The sequence below is a fragment of the Erpetoichthys calabaricus genome, chromosome 4 (genome assembly GCF_900747795.2).
Source record: "Erpetoichthys calabaricus chromosome 4, fErpCal1.3, whole genome shotgun sequence".
Classification (NCBI taxonomy): domain Eukaryota; kingdom Metazoa; phylum Chordata; class Cladistia; order Polypteriformes; family Polypteridae; genus Erpetoichthys; species Erpetoichthys calabaricus.
Window position 1 is genome coordinate 144,191,429 of NC_041397.2, and position 20,605 is coordinate 144,212,033.

General features: G+C 39.0%; 1 protein-coding gene across 5 annotated transcripts in view; it reads left to right on the forward strand.

The window, feature by feature from the left end:
* Positions 1-672: 672 nt before the first annotated feature.
* epha3 (eph receptor A3) overlaps positions 673-20,605 on the forward strand; it is a 214,022-nt gene continuing 194,089 nt past the window's right edge. For 3 of the 5 annotated variants that reach the window (XM_028799857.2, XM_028799853.2, XM_028799854.2), the window contains exon 1: positions 673-862. In XM_028799857.2, the coding sequence (XP_028655690.1) occupies positions 778-862 (85 nt within the window). In that variant the 5' untranslated portion in view covers positions 673-777. The remainder of the gene's footprint in view (positions 863-20,605) is intronic. The other 2 variants (XM_028799855.2, XM_028799856.2) reach the window with 1 other exon arrangement.

Below are 20,605 nucleotides of genomic sequence, written 5' to 3' on the forward strand. Positions count from 1 at the left end.
ACACTCCAGTATACACAGAATACGTTATTTTATCTTAAATTGTTGTCCTTATAAGGGTTTGAAGTGCTTTGTATCTGAGAAAGATATGCTTCTTGATGTCTAATCTGTTAAAACAAATAAATAATAATTTTCTGAATTTTTAAAAATGGCATTGTGTACAATAAAAACTACAACGGGCTCAATAGCCAGGCTCTCGTTTTTAAACCAAAGGGGTTTTTAAAGAGAAACGTAACTCGGCAACAATAGGAACAAATGGGATGCAAGTCCATTGCAGACCACATTCACCCTAAAACCATATGTTATGATTGGCTAGAAAACTGTAGTCATCACGGAACATCCACAGGAAAACATGATTAATAAACGCGGAAGGTGATTAACCGGGGACTACAAGCGGAGTATGCGCTTTGGTGGCAACTTATTAACTGCACTGCAAATGCATATTCCCTCACAGGTACCTCAATGAAATAAATCTGTCATAAAGTACTTCAAGAAACAATATTTTGTTAAAGTGACGAGTTTACAGTATAATGTAGACGTCTGTTAAGGGCAATCCTAGATTCCGACTCGGATGCCGGATACGGAGCGTTTGCACGAATTCTATTTGCGCAGTCTGGGGGCACCAGGACCCCGCGCAGTTCGTTTCTCAGACTCCTCCTAGTTTCCTGTGTCAATCTTGACATCAGCCGGCGAGTCTAGCTTGTATTCTAGTGGCTGCGCTCAGATCAGCGGCATGCTTCACGGAGATATGTACCTTTCGTTCCCCTCAGCACCACCGACATGGATTGCAAAACCCCCGCTCTTCTTTTGATCTTGTCATCCCTCATATGTCGAGGAGAAGCGAGTAGCCATCCCCCCAATGAAGGTAAGACGGCACGGGCAATAGAACGACTTTGAGAGCTTGGGTGATGCTCAACTGTTCTTAAACGTGGTACGAAAATGGAAAAAAAGTAGAGGTGTAAATGCAAAAGTCGGAAAAGTGGACAGCTCACAAAAAGTATAGGTGAAAAGGCGATGACAATATTAGGTTTGTAATGGCGAACACACACTGTTTTAACTTTATTTGGGCGACGATATATGTTCTAGAAGGCAAATTAAGCATGCTTCTATATTTAAAAAGCACTTTAAATTGGAAACACTGCAGTACCTACGTTTGCAATCGGGTCTGGTTGATGCGTGTGCCCGTTTACTGCACTGTCAGTATTAAAGCATCACTCGCAGCACCGTTTCCCGGGACTGCATTCCAAATCCCTTGCTTCCGAAGGAGTTATGTCATTACGCGTGTAGGGATGAGAGAGCCGGCAGACGTTTTCATGTTGGTCTTCCTGCACTTTTATTTGGTATTTCGCATACAGTCCCATTCGAAAAAGATTAACATAACCAGTAAAAATATAAACGTATAAAACTGGAAATAACAGGGAAGACCTTGGCGGGCAGCCTTCAATTCCGAGGTGTGCACGTGTGACAGGTAAGTAGGTGTGCGAGTGCGGTAACACTCGGTCTCATACGGCTTTATTGGCCAAGCTTTGGCCGCCGCGCTACGTGAAACAACTGATAGGGTGTCGTACATCAGATTTAAAAACACGGCGAAAGTGTTATTTGTCATATGTTTTATTAAAAGAAGCAGAGTGTTTAAGATCTCAGTATTTAGGCTTGAAACATAGTTTAATTTCGTGTCCCCTAAAAGTTCCTTTTGATTTCATCTTTCTACAAAGCATCACAGCAACATATTTTATTCCATGGAGTCGGCAAAAAGCACGAGAGCTACCTACACAAAGCAACGTGCACCGTAGTAATTTTTATTGGTTATATTCGTAGCAGTTATTAACTCTGCTAACAATTTTCATAGTAAGATTGATAAAACAAGTCATTTTAATATTAACAGAATCCATCATGTCGTGTCAAAATGTACACAAAATGGCACGTTGCAAAATTTGAACTATTAAACGTGTATAGCGGCCAACGTAACTTTGACAAGTTAACATTCGTTATATTTCAGATGTTTGAATAGATTGCTGACTTGTTAAAACTTGTAATGTAACTATATAGTTAATATATAATAAATATTATTAAGTTAGAGCCATGTGAAAAATGTAGTTTTATTGTTTTAATAGAGGCGAATTGCAGGATAGGATTCGTGCCCTTAAAAAGAAAAAAAAAAAGTATTAGTATTTATATTCTTTGCTTGGTCCAAAGTGAGTTAACATGCTTAACGTATGTTTCTAGTTAAAAAAGAAATCTCACACTATGTGTCATATTCGCTGTTTAATCAGCTTTAAAAATTTTTGTAGTACACTTTATAGATAACCTAAAACAAGACGAATTTGGGAGTATGTACCAGCAAGTGTACATTTGTGTTTTTAAGGTTATTGAAAGCCCTAAAGTGTCACATTGATCGTGATGAAAAATCCAATTATTAATAGTAGTCACGCAAAAACTCAATGGTTAACCCTATCTCTGCGAAATCCTTGTATGCCTAATTCTAAATTTGTAACATGTAGTATACGCAAATGATGCAACATATCAGCAATTTTAAATCATAAATTCGGCGCAGAATTCCAATATTGATACAATTAATATTATTTCCATTATTTATATATTAAAGAGAACAGAGATACTGTCCCTTTTTTATCCGAGCTTAAATGAAGTTACCATTTTTTTATTCTGATATTTTACAACATTAATTCTTCATCTGGCGTGGCCCTGCCGAGCAAATCGATTTATTTAACATATAAAATGGTCCCTTCGACTGCATCTGTGGCATACACATTTTGATGAGATTGGATTCTTGGCCGACTGCTAATAAATACTATCTTTTATTCTTTCTTTGAAAGGGTCTAAAGAGACTAATTTTTATTATCTAATAAATCTCGCAAGTTAACACTTGACCTAGGTCACTAAAAGCAGTTAATGGCGCAATTTGTTTGAGCTTTTACACGGCCTCAATTGCTTTGATAATATTTTCACTGCACAGACAGGAAACCCTTTTGCACTTAGAAGCGCTGGCACTGTTTCAAATGATACTAGAAATCGGAAAGATTGGGCAATCGCCGTTTTTAATGGTATAGACTGAGTAAGTGGGTTATATAGTGTACCTGTTTAATTACATTACTAAAGAAATCCATCGCGAGGACTGAGTGTTTTCTTGTGATTTCTAAGATTCTGCCAGAGTTTTTGAGATGCGAGTGTTTGCTGTCATTTTTAAACGGTCTGTCGACTGGAGTGTGCTATGGCCTTTTGATGGAATATCCTTTCTTATAGGTAAATGCTTTTGTCCTATGCCCTTTGCTATGGGTTAAACGTTATCGGGAATATGAAACTGTTTCCAGGAATCGTTTTATTATTAAATGAGTTCTTCGACTTGTTAGTGCTCCAACTAGGCAATTTTCTTAGTTTGGTATGACTTTTAAATATATAATTGAAGTGCATTAATAAACAAATAGCTGTAACACTTTATATTAACAGTATAACTTTAAGCATTTGAGATCAATACGTTAAACAAATATAATTGTTGAGAAGTATTTTAAATATGTTTATATGTATATAATGGGATTTTAGTCAAATAACGGTTGTAGAATAAATAGAGACAAGATTTTCCATGATGAAAGTAAAGTAACTGTAAACGGTATGTTTGAAATCACAGGGTTTGTGCGCGCGCATATGTGATTGCGCAGCTCCGAGTGGATTGCTTTAATAAGTGACATAGATTTCCAGTCGAAACAGTCACTACGAAGTGTCTGGCGTTCGTTGTACCTGGGAGAGCGTCCAGGTAGTGGCGACACTAGGGAGCCTGCACATCTGCTGATACAACTTGGCAGCCTTCTTTGCAGTAAGCCGGCCGCCGGGCGTCATTGTGGAGCCTGAACTTGGACTCTTGTCGCTGATCGCTTCTCTCGCAAGTGCATTTCTCAGGAGGAAAATGCACGATGTTGTTTGGAAATAATGTATGAACAAGGCTTATCGTGGTGCATTGTGTCACTTCGGGGCGCCTTGAGACTAGATCGTAAGCCGGCAAATCCCAGATGCCTTCCCGTTGATGTCTTGTAGTGATTAAAAGCAAAGGCAAAAGCACGAGAGGTATATTCCTGTTAGCAATATGGGTTACTTGTCGAAGATGAGATTTTAAACGCAAATATGTGGTGTGAAGTTATAGCTGGTGATACGCCCTTGATCATTTTAACCTAATACATTGCTCTGGGGAAACTGCCTTGTGCTGGAAATCCAGTTAAAATGCAGAGTGCGTGTTTATGTATCAGACTGTCCATTATCAAACTTGCTGTCTTCAGTCCTGGCTGTCAGTGGTCGAGACCTGTCACCTGCCCAATGCATGTTGATTATATTAATACGTGTTACGCCAATACTGCCCACCGAACCCTCTAATTTGATTTATCCGGTTTTAAAATGGTACGTAGTTTGTTCTACGCACAGATAAAATCATGCTAACGTGTTCAAGAAAAAAAAACAAACAGCGAAAATCCTTCGATTTACAAGTTTCACGTGATAATTTCGGTTTCATCTCTACTACCCTCTAAACAGTATAACACAATGGAAGATAGCAGACCCATTATCCGCCGTGTCATTAGTTTTTGTGTTTGATTCAGTTTTGAAAAGTGTATCTGAAATTTATAGATTGTTAATTGTGATTTTATTGGCTGACATTTTAGGATTATAGATTCGTAATTCCATTCTTTACCCGAGTTGATTCCACAACGTTCTTATATATTTAACATCGCTTATCGCCATCATGGCCCTTTAAAGATGTCAAGTTTATAGTAAAATGAGCCACCTTGGATTGCGATGTCGCACTTGTTGGACAGATCTGCGTATGAAGGGACCGCGATTTTTTCCACTTTGCTCAAGTGCGTAATGAAAGGACCAACAGCTATTGAAATATACAGCATCCTCAAAGAACAAAGATGATATTTCAGAGGAGAGAGGAGAACGTTTGAGTTTATTCAGTGAAGTTGTTCAGTATGCATCACGCCCACTGTGTTTTTTGATAAGTTATAACAATATACAGAGAATCCATTAATGTCGTTACCGTTACGCACAGCTGAGACTATAATACAAAATATCAGACGAGGATAACCAATGGTTCCGTTTTTCATCTGTACAGAACATACAAGGAGGTTGCAGGTTTGTGTAATAATTAATTGACCGATTTTCCTGTCTTTTGCCGAAAGCTGTTCGAGTAACTTAACGGAGACATCTTCTGGTGTCACTCGAAAAGCGCTGCAGTTCTTCAATATAACTTTTCCACAGCCCCGGTAAAAATTCCACATAACAAGAGTAGAAACACATGGCAAATTGTTCATCCTTTCTTTTTTTATTACTTTTATTATTTCTTGTACAGGATGAAATCATTCATTGCAAACCGTAAATTAAAGCGAACTGTAATTCACCGTCGAACGTGACATTACGTGAGAAAAATGTAGAGTTAACTTTTCAAATATCTTTTACAAAGATTGAAAACGTGAGTACAAAATTGTCAAGAAATGTTTTCACAATAAGATGTGCATATTAATTTTAAAAACAAAGAAAACTTTTCAAAATGTATTTAATAGACTTGGGCGTCATTGATTTTTTAATCCCCCCGACCCAACCCAAATCAATCTTTGTCACGCTTGATGGTAACTAATGCTCATAGCACACAAGTATTCGAGCCTGGTTGGGATAAACATGTTTTCTAGTTGCACATTCCTTTGCTCATTAGAAGGAAACCTTATCAACTTTGTTTTCCGCATAAAATTGGAATTGTTAGAAATTAGGTTTGACTGCCTACCTGCTTTATTATTAACAACGACGAAACTTGTGCTTGATTGATAAATAATTCTCAGCTTCAGCTATGCGTGTTGGTTTGGCTATACACTAAGAAACTTTTTAAAAGCAAAAACAAATGCACGCACAAGTGCGAAATATCTATAATAACTGCATCCGTCCGAAACTGAGCTTGAGCTTGAAAAAGATGGGACAGAGTCCTGCACTAAAGTTTAGAAACGAAACAGTTTAAGAAAATAGATGGATGAACGCACGCAGTTTTTACGCTAGATCTGAGAATGTAGTAGATGACCGTATGGACAGTTCCCACCACTCGTTCAGTAAAACGAAAATGATAAAAAGAAAACCTGCGCAAAAAATAATCAACATAAATCTGCACACTTTTTTCAGATAGTGCCACCCGGAACAATGTCATGTCATTATAATCTGAAATCAACGTCAGACGGTGGCGGCTCAGAATATAGAATACATAAGCACAACAGAGAAAACTCTTTTTAGAAAAAATGTGTCATGTCTTTTAAGTTTTATGTGAGAAAAAGTCGGCTCAGATGATTAAGGCGTCTTTAAAAAAGAACAGACGCCTTTTTAAGCAAAGGAAAACTTATCCAAGAAGTGTTCTGCCTTGATGAGACCTACCAGGTTATAAAATTGACACGGAAGGATTTAATGATTTGGTTTGACCCTTTGTTGCTTTCTTTACGTTTTTGCTGGCTCGTTACTGTAGGTATCCTGATTGTTAATGGATTGCCCTTCTCTGATCTGTTTCGATTGATGTCGCGATATTGATTGGTCCAGAGATAAGCGAGTGAAGGATGTTTAACTAGCGGGACGGTTGTAATATTATGAGCATGTTATTGATTAAAAGTAACAAGAAATACTTTTTGTGTTTTGTCTTAATTTTTTAAAATCCTTATCCATGCTATGACAAAAACGTTATAAAATATTGCACTGCCATTATTCCCTCATTTCACACATCTTAACCAGTCAACATTTAGATATAAGTCAAAAGGATCAGGTAAGAAGTTTAAAGAAATAATGAGCCTATAAAACCTAAAGAAGAAACCCTGAATTGCCAAGAAAAAATGTTTAAATCCCACATTCCCACTTGTTTGCTGTTTGTATGAATGTCTGTAGGACAAGTGGACACATAATTTGCAAGTTTGCTGTCTGATCCAAAATTTGACATTAGACTTAACTGAAAAATAAAATCTGAGAATCAGTTTTATACAAACATGTTTTAAATACTCAAGCTTTGTTGTAAAAATCTGTCACTGAGAGTGATCTTCTTAAATGCCTCATTTATACGTGACATGTCATAATTTTTATGTTAAGAGTTCACAATTACTAGAAATTTGCAAAGCACAAGTAAGTGACACAATCATTGTAACAAAGCGTGGGACACTAGTTGGGTTTAAACTGGCAATCTTGTGCTTTATAATCCAATGAGCTACCTATAGCCTCTCTGCTTTTATTATCAGTCGATTGTATCCTTATCTGCATTTGAATGTTTAATTAATAAAATATTGGCAGTGATTTTTTGAATGCTGTGGCAATATAGCACTTTTCAAAATGGATTTAATAATTCCATACTTCAGTCTGTTAAAAAATGATGCTTGTAAAATTTAGTTTTGGTGAGTTTCTTAGCCAGTGGCTACAGGGATAATACAAGATTTTCTTAGTGACCAATTTTTAAGCCTTGCAATCTCACAATGAGCATCATTGCAAACTTCTTTAAGCTAAATTATGCATAACATTACAACCTCATTAATTAGATATTTTATATTACTTTTTGACATACTTTGAATAAAATAAGTTGCAGATAAGATTTTTTATCAAAAGTAAGATCTTAGAAATAGTATGGCATGTGGCAGGCGGCCGGCGTCCATTCCCAGCCAGGACACCCCTGCACACTATATTCAGGGGGAGCAGCCCTGGACACTGCAATACTTCCCCCTGGATGCTAGATGGCCGCCCCCCTGGGGTGGAGCAGTGCCTCGGGTTCCCGCAGGGCTCCCTGGGAATTGGAGTTGGGTGCAGCCCTGTTTGGTCTCACAGGTACCGCCACGGGGTGCTGTGTTTGGGACTCCTGAGCCTGTATGGGCAGCATGTTCATCACACCCGGATGTGCAGCCAGAACTATAAAAGGAGCCAGCAACCATCACTCAGGGCCAGAATTGGGAGAAAGAGGACGAGGTTGCCTGGGAGGAAGAGTGGTGGTGGTGCCAGAGGAAGGGTTGGTTGTTTGGCTAAGTGCTTGGGACTGTGTATTGCCTGTGGGGTTCACGGGGAAGATGTGCCTCACAGGTGAAGAAATATAAAAGTCTCTGTGTTTTTTACATGTGCCTCTGTGTCAGTCTGTGCCAGGTCAGGCGCTATATAGCATCAATTTCACAGGCAGTAAGAGCCAAATATTCAGAAAAAGTGCCATTGCTTAATTTATTGATCAGTATCAGTTTGCTCAGTTAAAAACTGCTGATTTCCTACACAAGGTTCCCATAGTTTGTTGCTTTAAAGAAACACATTCCTTCAATACACTTCTGTTCTCTTAACATATTTGATAATGGTTTATTTACATATTTGTCTGTGCAATGTGGAAATAATCATAATCAATTACACAAACAAAAGTGCAGATTTGTGTAGAATTCTTTTCTGAAAACAGAGCAAGTATAGAGATGCTGTAAGCAGGATTTGTGTATTTGTATGAGGTGTCAGGGCTAGTAGCCACATAGGGGGCTGGCAAACCATAATGTCTAAATTTGTTGCAAGAAGTGTTAGAGTTTTGATATTGATTTTGGGCAGTGTTGTATTGTATAACAAAGAGCACCCTGAGCTTGACTTCCTGTCTTGTCATTGTGAATTTATTTTGAGGTTGTTCTGTATGTCACTGTCTAATACAGCCTACTTTATCCCATCGTGGTGGCCAGAAGGAACCACCAGATACACCTATTTCAGGATTCTTGGTGATCAGGAGTTACTTTCTCTTAGATTTCACTCTAAATCCAGATAGTTTTGTTTAAAAAAAATTGTTTATTTTATACTATATTCAGTGCCATGAAAATATGTGCTCCTTCTTGATTTTCTATATTTTTACAAATTTGTGACACTGACTATTTGTAGGTCTTCAATCAAAGTCATGTATTAGATAAAAGACAGATTTGTGAACATGTTTTTAAAACTTATTTCAATAATCTAATAAACAGAGTTACTCAACACCAACTGGTGCTGTGTGAAAAAATAATTGTCTCCTAGTTAAATTAACCAAATTAAAGTGATAATTAGAGTCTTGTGATATAGCAAAGCCAGACTTGATTACAGTAAACTCTGCTTCATATAGACATCACTTATTTTGACCCTTACCATCACAGTCACCATGCCAGCACAAAGATTCAACAAGCACATTTTGTCACAAATTCCTGAACAGATGATTTAAAAAAAAAAGTTTTGGTATGTACTAGTCTGGAAAGGACTACACAGCCATTTCTGAGCTTTTGCGACTCAGCAGAACCTTAGTGAGAGCCATATTCTAAAAATGGAAAACACTTGCAACTGTCGAGAATCTTACAAGGAGTGGCTGGCCTGACAAAATGGCTGCAAGGATACGGCATAAAATCATCCAGAAAATCACAAAGGATCATTAAAATACAGTACATCCAGTGAATTGCAGGATTCTTTTGCGCCAGCAATGGCAGTGTTCATGTGCCTACAGTCAGAAAAAAACTGGGCAAAATTGGGCTAACCCAGAAGAACATAGACAGTAAATGCACACTTCTCATGTAGTAGGCCTGAGATTTTTTGGGAGATTAAAAAAAGTGAGGGAAAGATCAGATGGCGGTAAAGTGAATGGGAAAAAAGTGAAAAGTCTGAAGCAAGTTTGTGAACCTGCTAATGAAAACCAACAAGGGAAGACCATTTCACTTGCTGGGAAAACCTTTAAAGTTTTTTTGGCCATTTACAAAAAGAAAAAGAGAGGAAGTCAAAGAAATCCTGACACAAACATTTTAATATGATTGTGAAAGCAGCAAGAAGACCACTCAGTCTATAATATATTCTATAGTGATGAAGGCATTTAACAAAAAAATTGGAGACAGGTGTGACCCCACTTCCTGTAGTATGCCTTCTTAAGATGACTGGGAAAATTTAAACACAGAAATTGAAATATAATCCCCAGGGTAGTGGAACAGTACAAAATCTACCAATGTCCACCTTCCCCTCCCCTTCTGTACATGCCTGTGTGCAGACCCTGAAGACCCAAACTTCCCAGCACAATGTGACCAGTGTGTCAGTGAATAAGTTATGTGCTGCAGTGTTCTGTGGAAATATTGAAATTTTACACAAAGTCACTATATAAAAGTCTACTGCTGGTTGTTTTTTGTGACCATGCGTTGGAGAAAATGTGATTCAGTGAGGGTCTTTCATGGGTTTGGTCCATCTGTGTCCACAGAACTGTCATTATGAGATATTTCAGCCACTGAATTCTTTGTAATCCAACAACACACTTGAGTAGAGTGTTCACTGACTTGCATAGTAAGGCCATTGGATGTGCTTCTACAGCTCAGTCCTTTATCCCACACAGCAGTTTATTTCAAAGCATCAGATTGGTGTTTGTCCTTCCATTTCATATTCAGAAGGCAAATCAGCCACAGATTAAACACTCTAGCAGATCCACAGTTCAGTTTCCAGTCATCAAGTACGAGGAACGTTCAAAAAGTTTCCACGCATTTTATATATTCGTTGACAACGGTGAAGGCGTGAGGAGTAGTAATTGGGCATTAAAAAGTAGGTACGACTCTGAGAAAATTGCATTAAAAATGAAGGTGACTATATAGAAAAGTGATGTAATTTGTTTTTGAAATTCGTAATAAACAGAGTTTAAAAAAAGTGCGGAAACTTTTTGAACATCCGTCCTATATTAGAATCTACTGCCTGCTTCTGTCATATGCCCAGGGGTGACAGCAGTGTAACTTGTTTGTGATTTCATTATTATTATTATTATTATTATTATTATTATTATTATTATTATTATTATTATTATTATTATTATTATTATAACTCTAATTCTAAAAAAATTTGGACAGAATGAAAAATGCTAATAGAACAAAAATAGGTTATGTGTAAATTCCATTCATTCTGTACTATATTGAAAACACTACAACAACACAGTATTTGATGTTTATTTTGTTTTTGTTTTTTTGTAAATATATATTCATGCCAAATTTGATGCCATGCACCAAAAAAGTAGAGACACATGAGTATTTACCACTGTGTAACATCACCATTTCTTTTAATAAATCTTACTATTAATTTCTCACTGATGACACAAGATGGTTACATTTTGCAAGCGGAATTTTCCTCCATTCATCCATTATGCAGGTTTTCAGCCACACAGTTGTACAGGTCCTTCTTTACTATATTCCGTGCTCCAAAATGTTCAGACATTCACAATCTGAGACAGGCCAGGACTGCAGGCAGGCCAGTCTTGTACCCACACTCTTTGCTTACACAGCCATGCACTTGTAATCTTGGCATAATGTGGTTTAGCGTTGTCTTGCTGGAAAATGCAGGGATATCCCTGGAAAAGATGGCATCTGGATGTCAGGATATGTTTCTCCAAAATGTGTACATGTCTTTCTGCATCAATGGTGCCCTCACAGATGTGCAAGTTACCCAAGCTTTTGGACCTGACGCTGATAACAACTTTTATTTTCATTTTCTTCCTTGGCATGACGAATAGAAAACAGAAGCTGTTTTTTCTAAAAAATATTTGAAACGTTGACTCGTTGGATCACAAAACATGAGTCCACTTTGCTACTTTCCATCTCAGTTGAGACCCCAAGTGCAGAGAAGTTGACCGTGGTTTTGGATAGGATTGATGCTTGGCTTCTGCTTTCCATAGTAAGGCCTTAACTTGCATCTTTGGATGCAGAGGTGAAAGGTGTTGACTGACAATGGTTTTCTGAAGTATTCCTATGCCCATATCATGATATCCATTATAGGGACTTGACAGTTTTTAAGATAGTGACATCTGAAGGATTGGAGATCACACAAAGTTAAATATACTGTAGTTTTTGGCATTACCCTTTATGCACAGAGAATCAACCATATTCCTTGAATCTATTAATTATATTGTGCACTGCAGAGGGTGAAATGCCCCAAATCCTACCAGTCTGTCTTTGGGGAACATTGTTTTCCAAGTGTTGGTTTATTCACTAATGCATCAGTTGGTGAATTGGTGAGCTGTGATCCATCCTCACTCTTAAAGATCTAGGCATTTTTGCCAGTTCCTTATATACAGTGACACAATTGGCTCCTCTGTTTCCCATCATCTTGTTATATCAACTTTTCACATCATTATTATTATTAGTCCAAAACTATCTCTGTTCCAGCTTTTTTGGAACATGTTGCACCCATTAATTTCAGTATAAACATGTATCTTCAAAAACAGTGCAGCTGATTAGGTTTAACACGAAATGTCTTGTCTTTATACTGTTTTTGTTTAAATATAAGTCAAAGTAAATTTAAAACTCACTCCTTTTTGTTTTTAATTGGCATTTTCCATTTTGTTGTTGGAATTGGGGTCATGAGACTGTAGTGTAGGTAGTCGTCTTGAGGGTTTGTCAAGTGATCATCCAGGCCTGCAACTTATCAATGCATTTCCTGTGCTGTCAAAAAAGGTACATGAACAAAGGATAGCAAGACACCAAAGTATAATCTGGTAATAAAAAGCAGAGGAGAAAAATCCATCCATCCATTTACCAACCCGCTGAATCTGAACACAGGGTCACGAGGGTCTGCTGGAGCCAATCCCAGCCAACACAGGGCACAAGGCAGGAACCAATCCCGAGCAGGGTGCCAACCCACCGCAGTTACACACACAAACACACCCACACACCAAGCACACACTAGGGCCAATTTAGAATCGCCAATTCACCTAACCAGCATTTCTTTGGACTGTGGGAGGAAACCGGAGTGCCCGGAGTAAACCCACACAGACACGGGGAGAACATGCAAACTCAACGCAGGGAGGACCCGGAAAACAAACCCAGGTCCCCAGATCTCCCAACTGCGAGGCAGCAGTGCTACCCATTGCGCCACCGTGCCGCCCGAGGAGAAAAATAATTTCTAAATTAAAATTGCCTGTGAAAGCTATTGTGATGGTCCAGGTTGGCTCCTCACTCCCATGTCACTTCTGGGAGCCACCTGAACCTGTAACTGTTGATAGTCATGAACCGAGATGAGCTAGGTAAATGAGAACATAGATATTCAGGAAGGGGTTGGTGCAAAAGTATCAGAGCTTTTATTAAAAATTCAAATAATCCAAAAAACCATACCATGCAGTCATCGGGTTTCTTGTCCTTCCTGAACCAGTACATCTTCTTCTCTCTGTCTCCCTGACTCACCTTGCTCAGGTTTTACAGCCGGCGGAGACACCAGCAGTTGCAATCACAACCTCAAGCTCTTGCGATGGCTGCCTCTGCCGTCGTCTGCATTGACGCTCTGAGCCGACTGACTCTCTGTCTTCCACTTTGCTCTCATAAATTCTTAGGGACCCTAGGAGGACACCACCACCATCGCACCCGCTCCTCCATCCAAATTCATTGGGGATGAACCATCCCTGGAGCATCAATCGTTCATTCCTCTGTGGGGCTAACAACCGCCCTGCCTCTTCTCCCACACTGACTAAGGTTTCCGATACTTCAATCACACTCATGTTTCTTTTTTTTCCACATTTCTTTTTTTCCCCTTCTTCTTCTGTTGTTTCTTGTCCCCTCTCTCTGCCATGCTGACTCAAATATATCCTGGCTGATTGGGTACAGGTGTGACCCTCTGCTCACTCCAAAGTGTGAGCGAGGCACCTGACTGAGCCACTTGCATTTGCACTTGAGTGTGTGATCAGCCAAACACCCCTATCAACCCTGGAGGTGGCACTAGCTCAGCCACAGCTGCACCTGTTTGGACAGGTGCACACTCCAGGACTAGATTGCTAATTTAAAATTACACTTTGCCATGGACCTGTTATACCTCTTATCACAGGTATAGAGTAAAAAGTGTAAAAATATGCCTGTTATGGCAGACACCAGTTCACAAAGTCATTGTCTGAATCTGACCTGAGGAGAATGCAAAGGAAAAAATCGTCTGAAAAGCAGAATAGTGAGTGTTGTGCCACTGCATTCTGAAAGTTGCATTTCTGGTAACTTTAAGCTATAAGACTTGAGAACTTGATGCTGCTGGTAAAGTGGACAGTTGACAAGTAAGTAGATTTTCTTCAGAAGAATTTTAATATGGAAACAGAAAAAAAAAATCTAATTATTAGTGCCAGCTTCTGTAGCCATGATCATCAGGCCGTGATCTTCAGCTCTCTCTGGATCGGTTCGCAGCTGAGTGTGAAGCGGCTGGGATGGGAATCAGCACCTCCAAATCCGAGACCATGGTCCTAAGCCGGAAAAGGGTGGAGTGCCCTCTCAGAGTTGGTGGTGAGATCCTGCCCCAAGTGGAGTGAGGGAAGAATGTAGCGTGAGATCGACAGGCGGATCGGTGCGGCATCTGCAGTAATGCAGGCTCTGCATCAGTCCGTCGTGGTGAAAAAGGAGCTAGGCCTCAAGGTGAAGCTCTCAATTTACCAGTCGATCTATGTTCCTACCCTCACCTATGATCATGAGCTATGGGTAGTGACCGAAAGAACGAGATTGCGATTACAAGCGGCTGAAATGAGTTTCCTCCGCAGGGTGTCTGGGCTTTCCCTTAAAGATAGGGTGAGAAGCTCAGTCATCTGGGAGGGGCTCAGAGTAGAGCCGCTGCTCCTCCGCATCAAGAGGAGTCAGATGAGGTGGCTCGGGCATCTGACCAGGATGCCTCCTGGATGCCTCCCTGGTGAGGTGTTCCGGGCACGTCTTACTGGGAGGAGGCCCAGGGGAAGACCCAGGACACGCAGGAGGGACTATGTCTCTCGGCTGGCCTGGGAACGCCTCAGGATTCCCCCAGAAGAGCTAGAAGTACTGGCCGGGGAGAGGGAAGTCTGGGCATCTCTGCTCAAGCTGCTGCCCCCGCGACCCGACCTCGGATAAGCGGAAGAGAATGGATGGATGGATGGATAGTTATTAGTACTTCTACTGGGGTTTGGGTTTTGAGCTTGTGAATGGCACATGACACTGCTATACATTTTCACAGTGGGCCAGTATGGAAACAAAAATCTAATTGGAATTTCATGGTTGTCAGATGCAGAACTCCAGGCTAGATCAGTGGTGCTCCAGCATAACCATAGAAGATTGTAAGAGCCCTTCAAGAAAAGCAAAGCTACTCCATCACTTTTTCCATCTTCTATTTTCTTTGGAGTTAAAACTTAATCAAGCACCCATGTACACTTGTACAGGGTCAGTTTAGAGCCAGTGATTTCATTAACCTGGATGTCTTTGGGATGTGGGTGGAGAACTGAAGTACCCTTGGAAATATCCACACAAAATTATTGAGGTTGTGTAAGCCTCCATATAGTATTCCCATTTAGACCTTCAAATTCTGGACCTGCACTAACTGTGGTGCCCCTGTGCTGCCCCCAGGGTAAGTTCTTGAACCTTAATGGCTGGGTTAACTATCAGTGGTTCACAAGGTAGGCAGGAAACAAACAACATGAAAGACTGGATATGGCTCAATGGTTTTCCCGTTTAATTCACTTTAATGGACTCTCTTTGCACTGTCAGTTCCTATTTCGATGCTTGATAGTAAAGCCAGACTTGTTAACCACATGTACATGGTTTAGGCAAATTGTTGTTTGTCCTGTTGCTTTGCTTAGGAAATGGGGTCCTTCCAGCTGGGGGTGTGAATACCTTTAAATTTAAGGGAGCACTGAAAATCTTGTACTGTAAGAGGTGGAGAATGGAGGAAGAGATACTTCAGTATGTGCGGGAATGCGACTGCAGGAATGCTAAAAACTTACTGGCTGTTTTGTTTTTTTGTGTTGCTGTTTTCCCCATTATGATAATCGTAAAGGTGTACCAAGTTTATAGGGCTGTCAGAGAAAGCATATGGATACACCTTACCATGTCTCTTTGTTTAATTCCAATACATGTCCATCTTTGTTTTATTATTTCAGTTATGCACCAGCGTCTTACTTCCTTTAACTCACATCATTCTTTCCTACATCACTTCTGTCAGTAATTCTGATTCATCTGTTAAATGAGCCTTAAAGTACATTTCTTTACATGTTTTACTTGGCATTGTTGGCCATCAAACCTGTAGGTCCTTAGATACTGGTTACCATTTTTTTCTGCATATGGGTGTTTATATCATAGCTCTGAGAGACTTGCCTGTTTAATATTAACGAGTTACAGCTTTGATATGTGTACCATTTGTTACCAATTTGGAGACTGGCATTGCGCACTTTCAGCTCTCGAGTGCCTCTGTGTAATTGTACTTAATAGATGCTAAATGCTGTGTAATAAATCATTTTGTTGCAGAAAAGTGGGGGTCTCACTCATATTTAACGCTAATATGCTCCATGGGTATATTTCTGTACGATTAATAACTTGTTTTGCATAGTATTTGGAGTGGGGCAGGTTGTACATGTGCTCTGTCCTCAGCCAGAGCATGCAACCAGTTCCTGGCTATTTGAAATTTATAGTCCTGAATTTCAAAAAAACCTACAGTGGGCAAGTGAACACTTTGATGACAAAAAAGTATGTGGATATGGGTAATAATGTGGGACCAACCTTTTTATATTCTTATTTTACTTCTATTGTACATTCTGCAGTATTTTAATTCCTGTGTGTCTTGTCCTGAGTGTGGGGTCCTCTGGGCATTGCCTGCAAGTAAATTACACTGAACTGGTGGCAGATCACAGAAACTAGCCAATGTTTAGCTTCACAGCTCACACACAGAAATCTTGTCAAAGAACTGGGGGAAATGATCAACCTAGACATTATAAAACAGAGAGGCTTAAACAGAGATGGTAGAGGGCAGCCTAGATGCTCAAAGGCAGATGCTACCTCATTAGTTTGATGCAAGAAGTAAAGATGGGTCTCTGACAAAAGATGAATCTAATCATGAGGTCAAGAAAGTTTGTTCTGGATCTGTTGGGGAGGAAAAAAGGAAAGTGTTACATGAATGTAGGTTTATAGTTAAACCCTTAAAGCTCTTTATATGCAACAATTATTTCTGTATATGTTGACATTATATATTTTAGAGGAGATCATGTGAGTTAGAATGTGAGTACGGTGGGTGTGAGGGTTGGTATGTTTCATTCTGCTTTGAAGTGCTTGATGCAAAGTGGCATTTAGATTGAGTCACACCCTGGGACTTATAGATATACTGTAGTTGACTGCTGTATTGTAGGGCCTGCATTAGACGGTTGCTTATGTGTGTTTTTTCTAGGAGTGGCTTCTTCTTCTCTACGTTATTCTTGGTGTCTGATCCACACCCTGCAAAACTAAATATTGGACTTTTACTTTAAGCTTTACAACTGTCCTGACCACAGGGTTGCTCTGTGACAATACCAATGCTTTGACAAAAGAACAAATATGTTGAGATCCATTGGTTAGCACTTACCTTTGACTCTTGTTTTATTCTTAGATTAAAATTGATGTTATAAACATAACTTTATAATTAAAACATTATATTCATCCAAGAGACATGGCTAAGATGATGAATCCTGTATTGTTAGTTGAGTTCAGAAATCTCATTCACTGCATGACTCATTTAAATAGACAATGCTCCTACTGTAGGTAAACCGTATGTAAACAATAATTACAATTTTTGGGGTAATTTGGGAAAACATGTAGAGGAAATAAAAGTAACATATAAATGACTTGACTTCACATGCTAATTTCTTTAAGGATAAAATGAAAATCATGATGCATGTTTCTGTATTTTTAATTTATAGCTTATAGCTGTATTTTTAATTTATAGCTTTGAAATGAGTTTAGAGGTCCTTCTCTGGCAGGGTAGATGGAGCACAAAAAGAAGCCCCCATTTGTTTAGGAATTTCTAAACCAGTATGTATAGAGTTAGGTGACGCTGGTCTGCTGCCTTAATGTGTCTCATTCCCCCCACCCCACCAACACAATGAACAAATCAGCCACAGCACAATAAAACTTTCCACTCACTTTTTATTGAAACATTAAACTATATTTACTCATACTTTTCCTGTTTTATTCATTTTAATGGCCTCTCTTTGCACTGTCAGTTCCTATTTCGATGCCTAATAGGAAAGCCAGACTTGTTAACCACATGTACATGGTTGGGAAGAGGGAATCATGGGAGGGGCAGGCACCAGGGCATCAGAGGCTGCAGCAGTGCCTCATTTGGATTGCCTTTGTGACAACAAAATGTGAACAACGAAGCCATCTCTAAGAAAGCACTCAATAAAGCAAAAATAAAATTAGCCACATCCTGGAGAGTTAGGGAGTCAAGATATTGGTATGAGAAGGATACATTTGTAGACTCTGTTTCAGTTAAAAACTTCATACAGCAGAATTATGGTTATTTATTTAACTAAACTTTATCAACAATGTGAAATAATCAACATACTAGTTTTGACATTCCTGTCTTTATTTGCTTGATTGTTTCATGAAAACCTCATTTTGAAATTACTATGTCATGAGCCATCAGACTTGAGCAAAGTGACATGTGGAGTATTGATTATCTGTTAATTTTGTCCCAGAGTTTTTTCATACACTCTTTTATGCAGTCTTAATATATCCATTGAAACAATAATTCATACGGTTTCAGAAGCATCTTTTAAAGTTATTTATTTTTTGACAAATTTGTAATAAATGCCAGTGATATTCAAGGGATACCTTATGAGTTTGACACAACAGGCATCAAGGGAACATGCAATACGTAGCTACAGTTTTCAGTTTTGGAAATGTGAAAGTATGTATGTAATAATAAGTTGTAATTTTGTTTAAACTATCTTACGCCACTTCGATACACCATAATGTCTTTTTTTTATAATTCTACAATGTTAGTAACTAGCAAAGGAGATGAGTTGATCTTGATTACACAGTAAGTTTGTGATGGAGACTTTGTCAGCAGTGCAGCATTTTGTACTTCAGGTCCGTATCCTCTAAACTGCTTTCAACTCAGAAAGGTATAAATATTGAATTGTTTGTGTACCTATCCTTGTTGCTCCTATTTGGCTTGTGAGTCATTTCTTAGTGTCTTATAAACCACTTGACATAAATGGCATTTATGGTGTTTTACATATGCCCAAGGTATCCATGCTTGTGGTGATACCTTCTGGTTTCCCTAGAGTAGCAGCATGGATGTCTACCAGCAATGTCAGCATTATGCTCTTCTGTTTGGCCAAATAATGTAGATTCCATTGATTACATTCCATCACAGTCTTAATACATTTAATTTTTTTATTTGTTCAATAAAAAACACAGTTACATACAAAGTCTCTCAATAAGTCAAATCAAGATACTGGTTTTGCTCTTTTCAGAGATTGACTTTATATATAGATAGATAGATAGATAGATAGATAGATAGATAGATAGATAGATAGATAGATAGATAGATAGATAGATAGATAGATAGATAGATAGATAGATAGATAGATAGATAGATAGATAGATAGATAGATAGATAGATAGATACTTTATTAATCCCGATGGGAAATTCAGATTCTTCAGCAGCAGCATACTGATACAATAAATAATATTAAATTAAAGAATGATAATAATACAGGTGAAAAAAACAGACAATAACTATGTATAATGTTAAATATTAACGTATGCTATAATATTATAGTATGCTATCCTTGGTTTTTAGTCATTTCCCAAGCTCTCTAATTTAATGTTCTATAATCAAGATGGGGATCCTCCTTCATAGCTTGCAATGCATCATTTGCCTAACCTAGTGAGAGAACCTCCTGTTTTGCTGGCTAGAATTAAACTGATCATTTGGGAAGTTGTCAATCTTTTATAGTAAGTCCAGGATTTAAGACTGGAAGAAGTGGACCACACGTCAGCAGTTATCTTATCGGGACTGAAAACCTGTGTGGACTACTGGTTCTCTTTTGGGTTGTGGCTGTCTGGGAAGCGTGTGCTAGTCTCTGCAACACTGGCTACAAAGCTGGAGTCAACTGTGGATGAATCATCATGGGATCTACTTACATACATGCACATCACACTCATAACAAGTTGCTATTTAACACAATCTTTCATTAATGTGTATTTATTTATAAGGTTGTCACATGGCACATATTCAAACTTCTGAGTAATGTGAGTCTTTGCATGGGCTGTTTCTGCTTTGTAATAAGGATACTGTAGGGCATAAGTAAAGTGGCTACTAATCAACTTGGTTTTCAAAATGACTGGACAGTTGCAGTCCTAAGAAATAAAGAAAGGCAAAAATTTCAAAGTGTAGTTCACTTGCCTGTGTTTGAGATTGCGGAATAGCGTGTCTGTGGCTAAGCAGTAGTGGTCCATTTTTTAAATAAATAAATAATTAAATATCTGGCTGTATGTCCATGGGTGAGGCTGCGCGAGGTTGGTGGAGTGATTGACGCAGAGTGTGCCTGCATGTGAAGGTGTGGTCTGTCTTGATTGCTCCATTGACTTTCCGTAGTTCGTGATGGAGGCGCTGCACCCACGGAGGCATATAAGGGGGAGCCTGCATGGCAGAAAAAAGGAGAAAGGAAAGAAAGAACAGAAGTTAAAGGAAAGGACGGAAAAAACATCAGTGGACAGAAATGGAGCCCCAGGAGAGAAGCGTGTGGCCAATGCTCAAGAGGGCTGCCCTATTGAGCATGGGAGCAGGAGCAACAACATTACTCTGGAGGGACTCCTCCACAAGGCCAGGGGTTGACAGTGCGAATTGAAAGAGTGGAGGCTTGGCA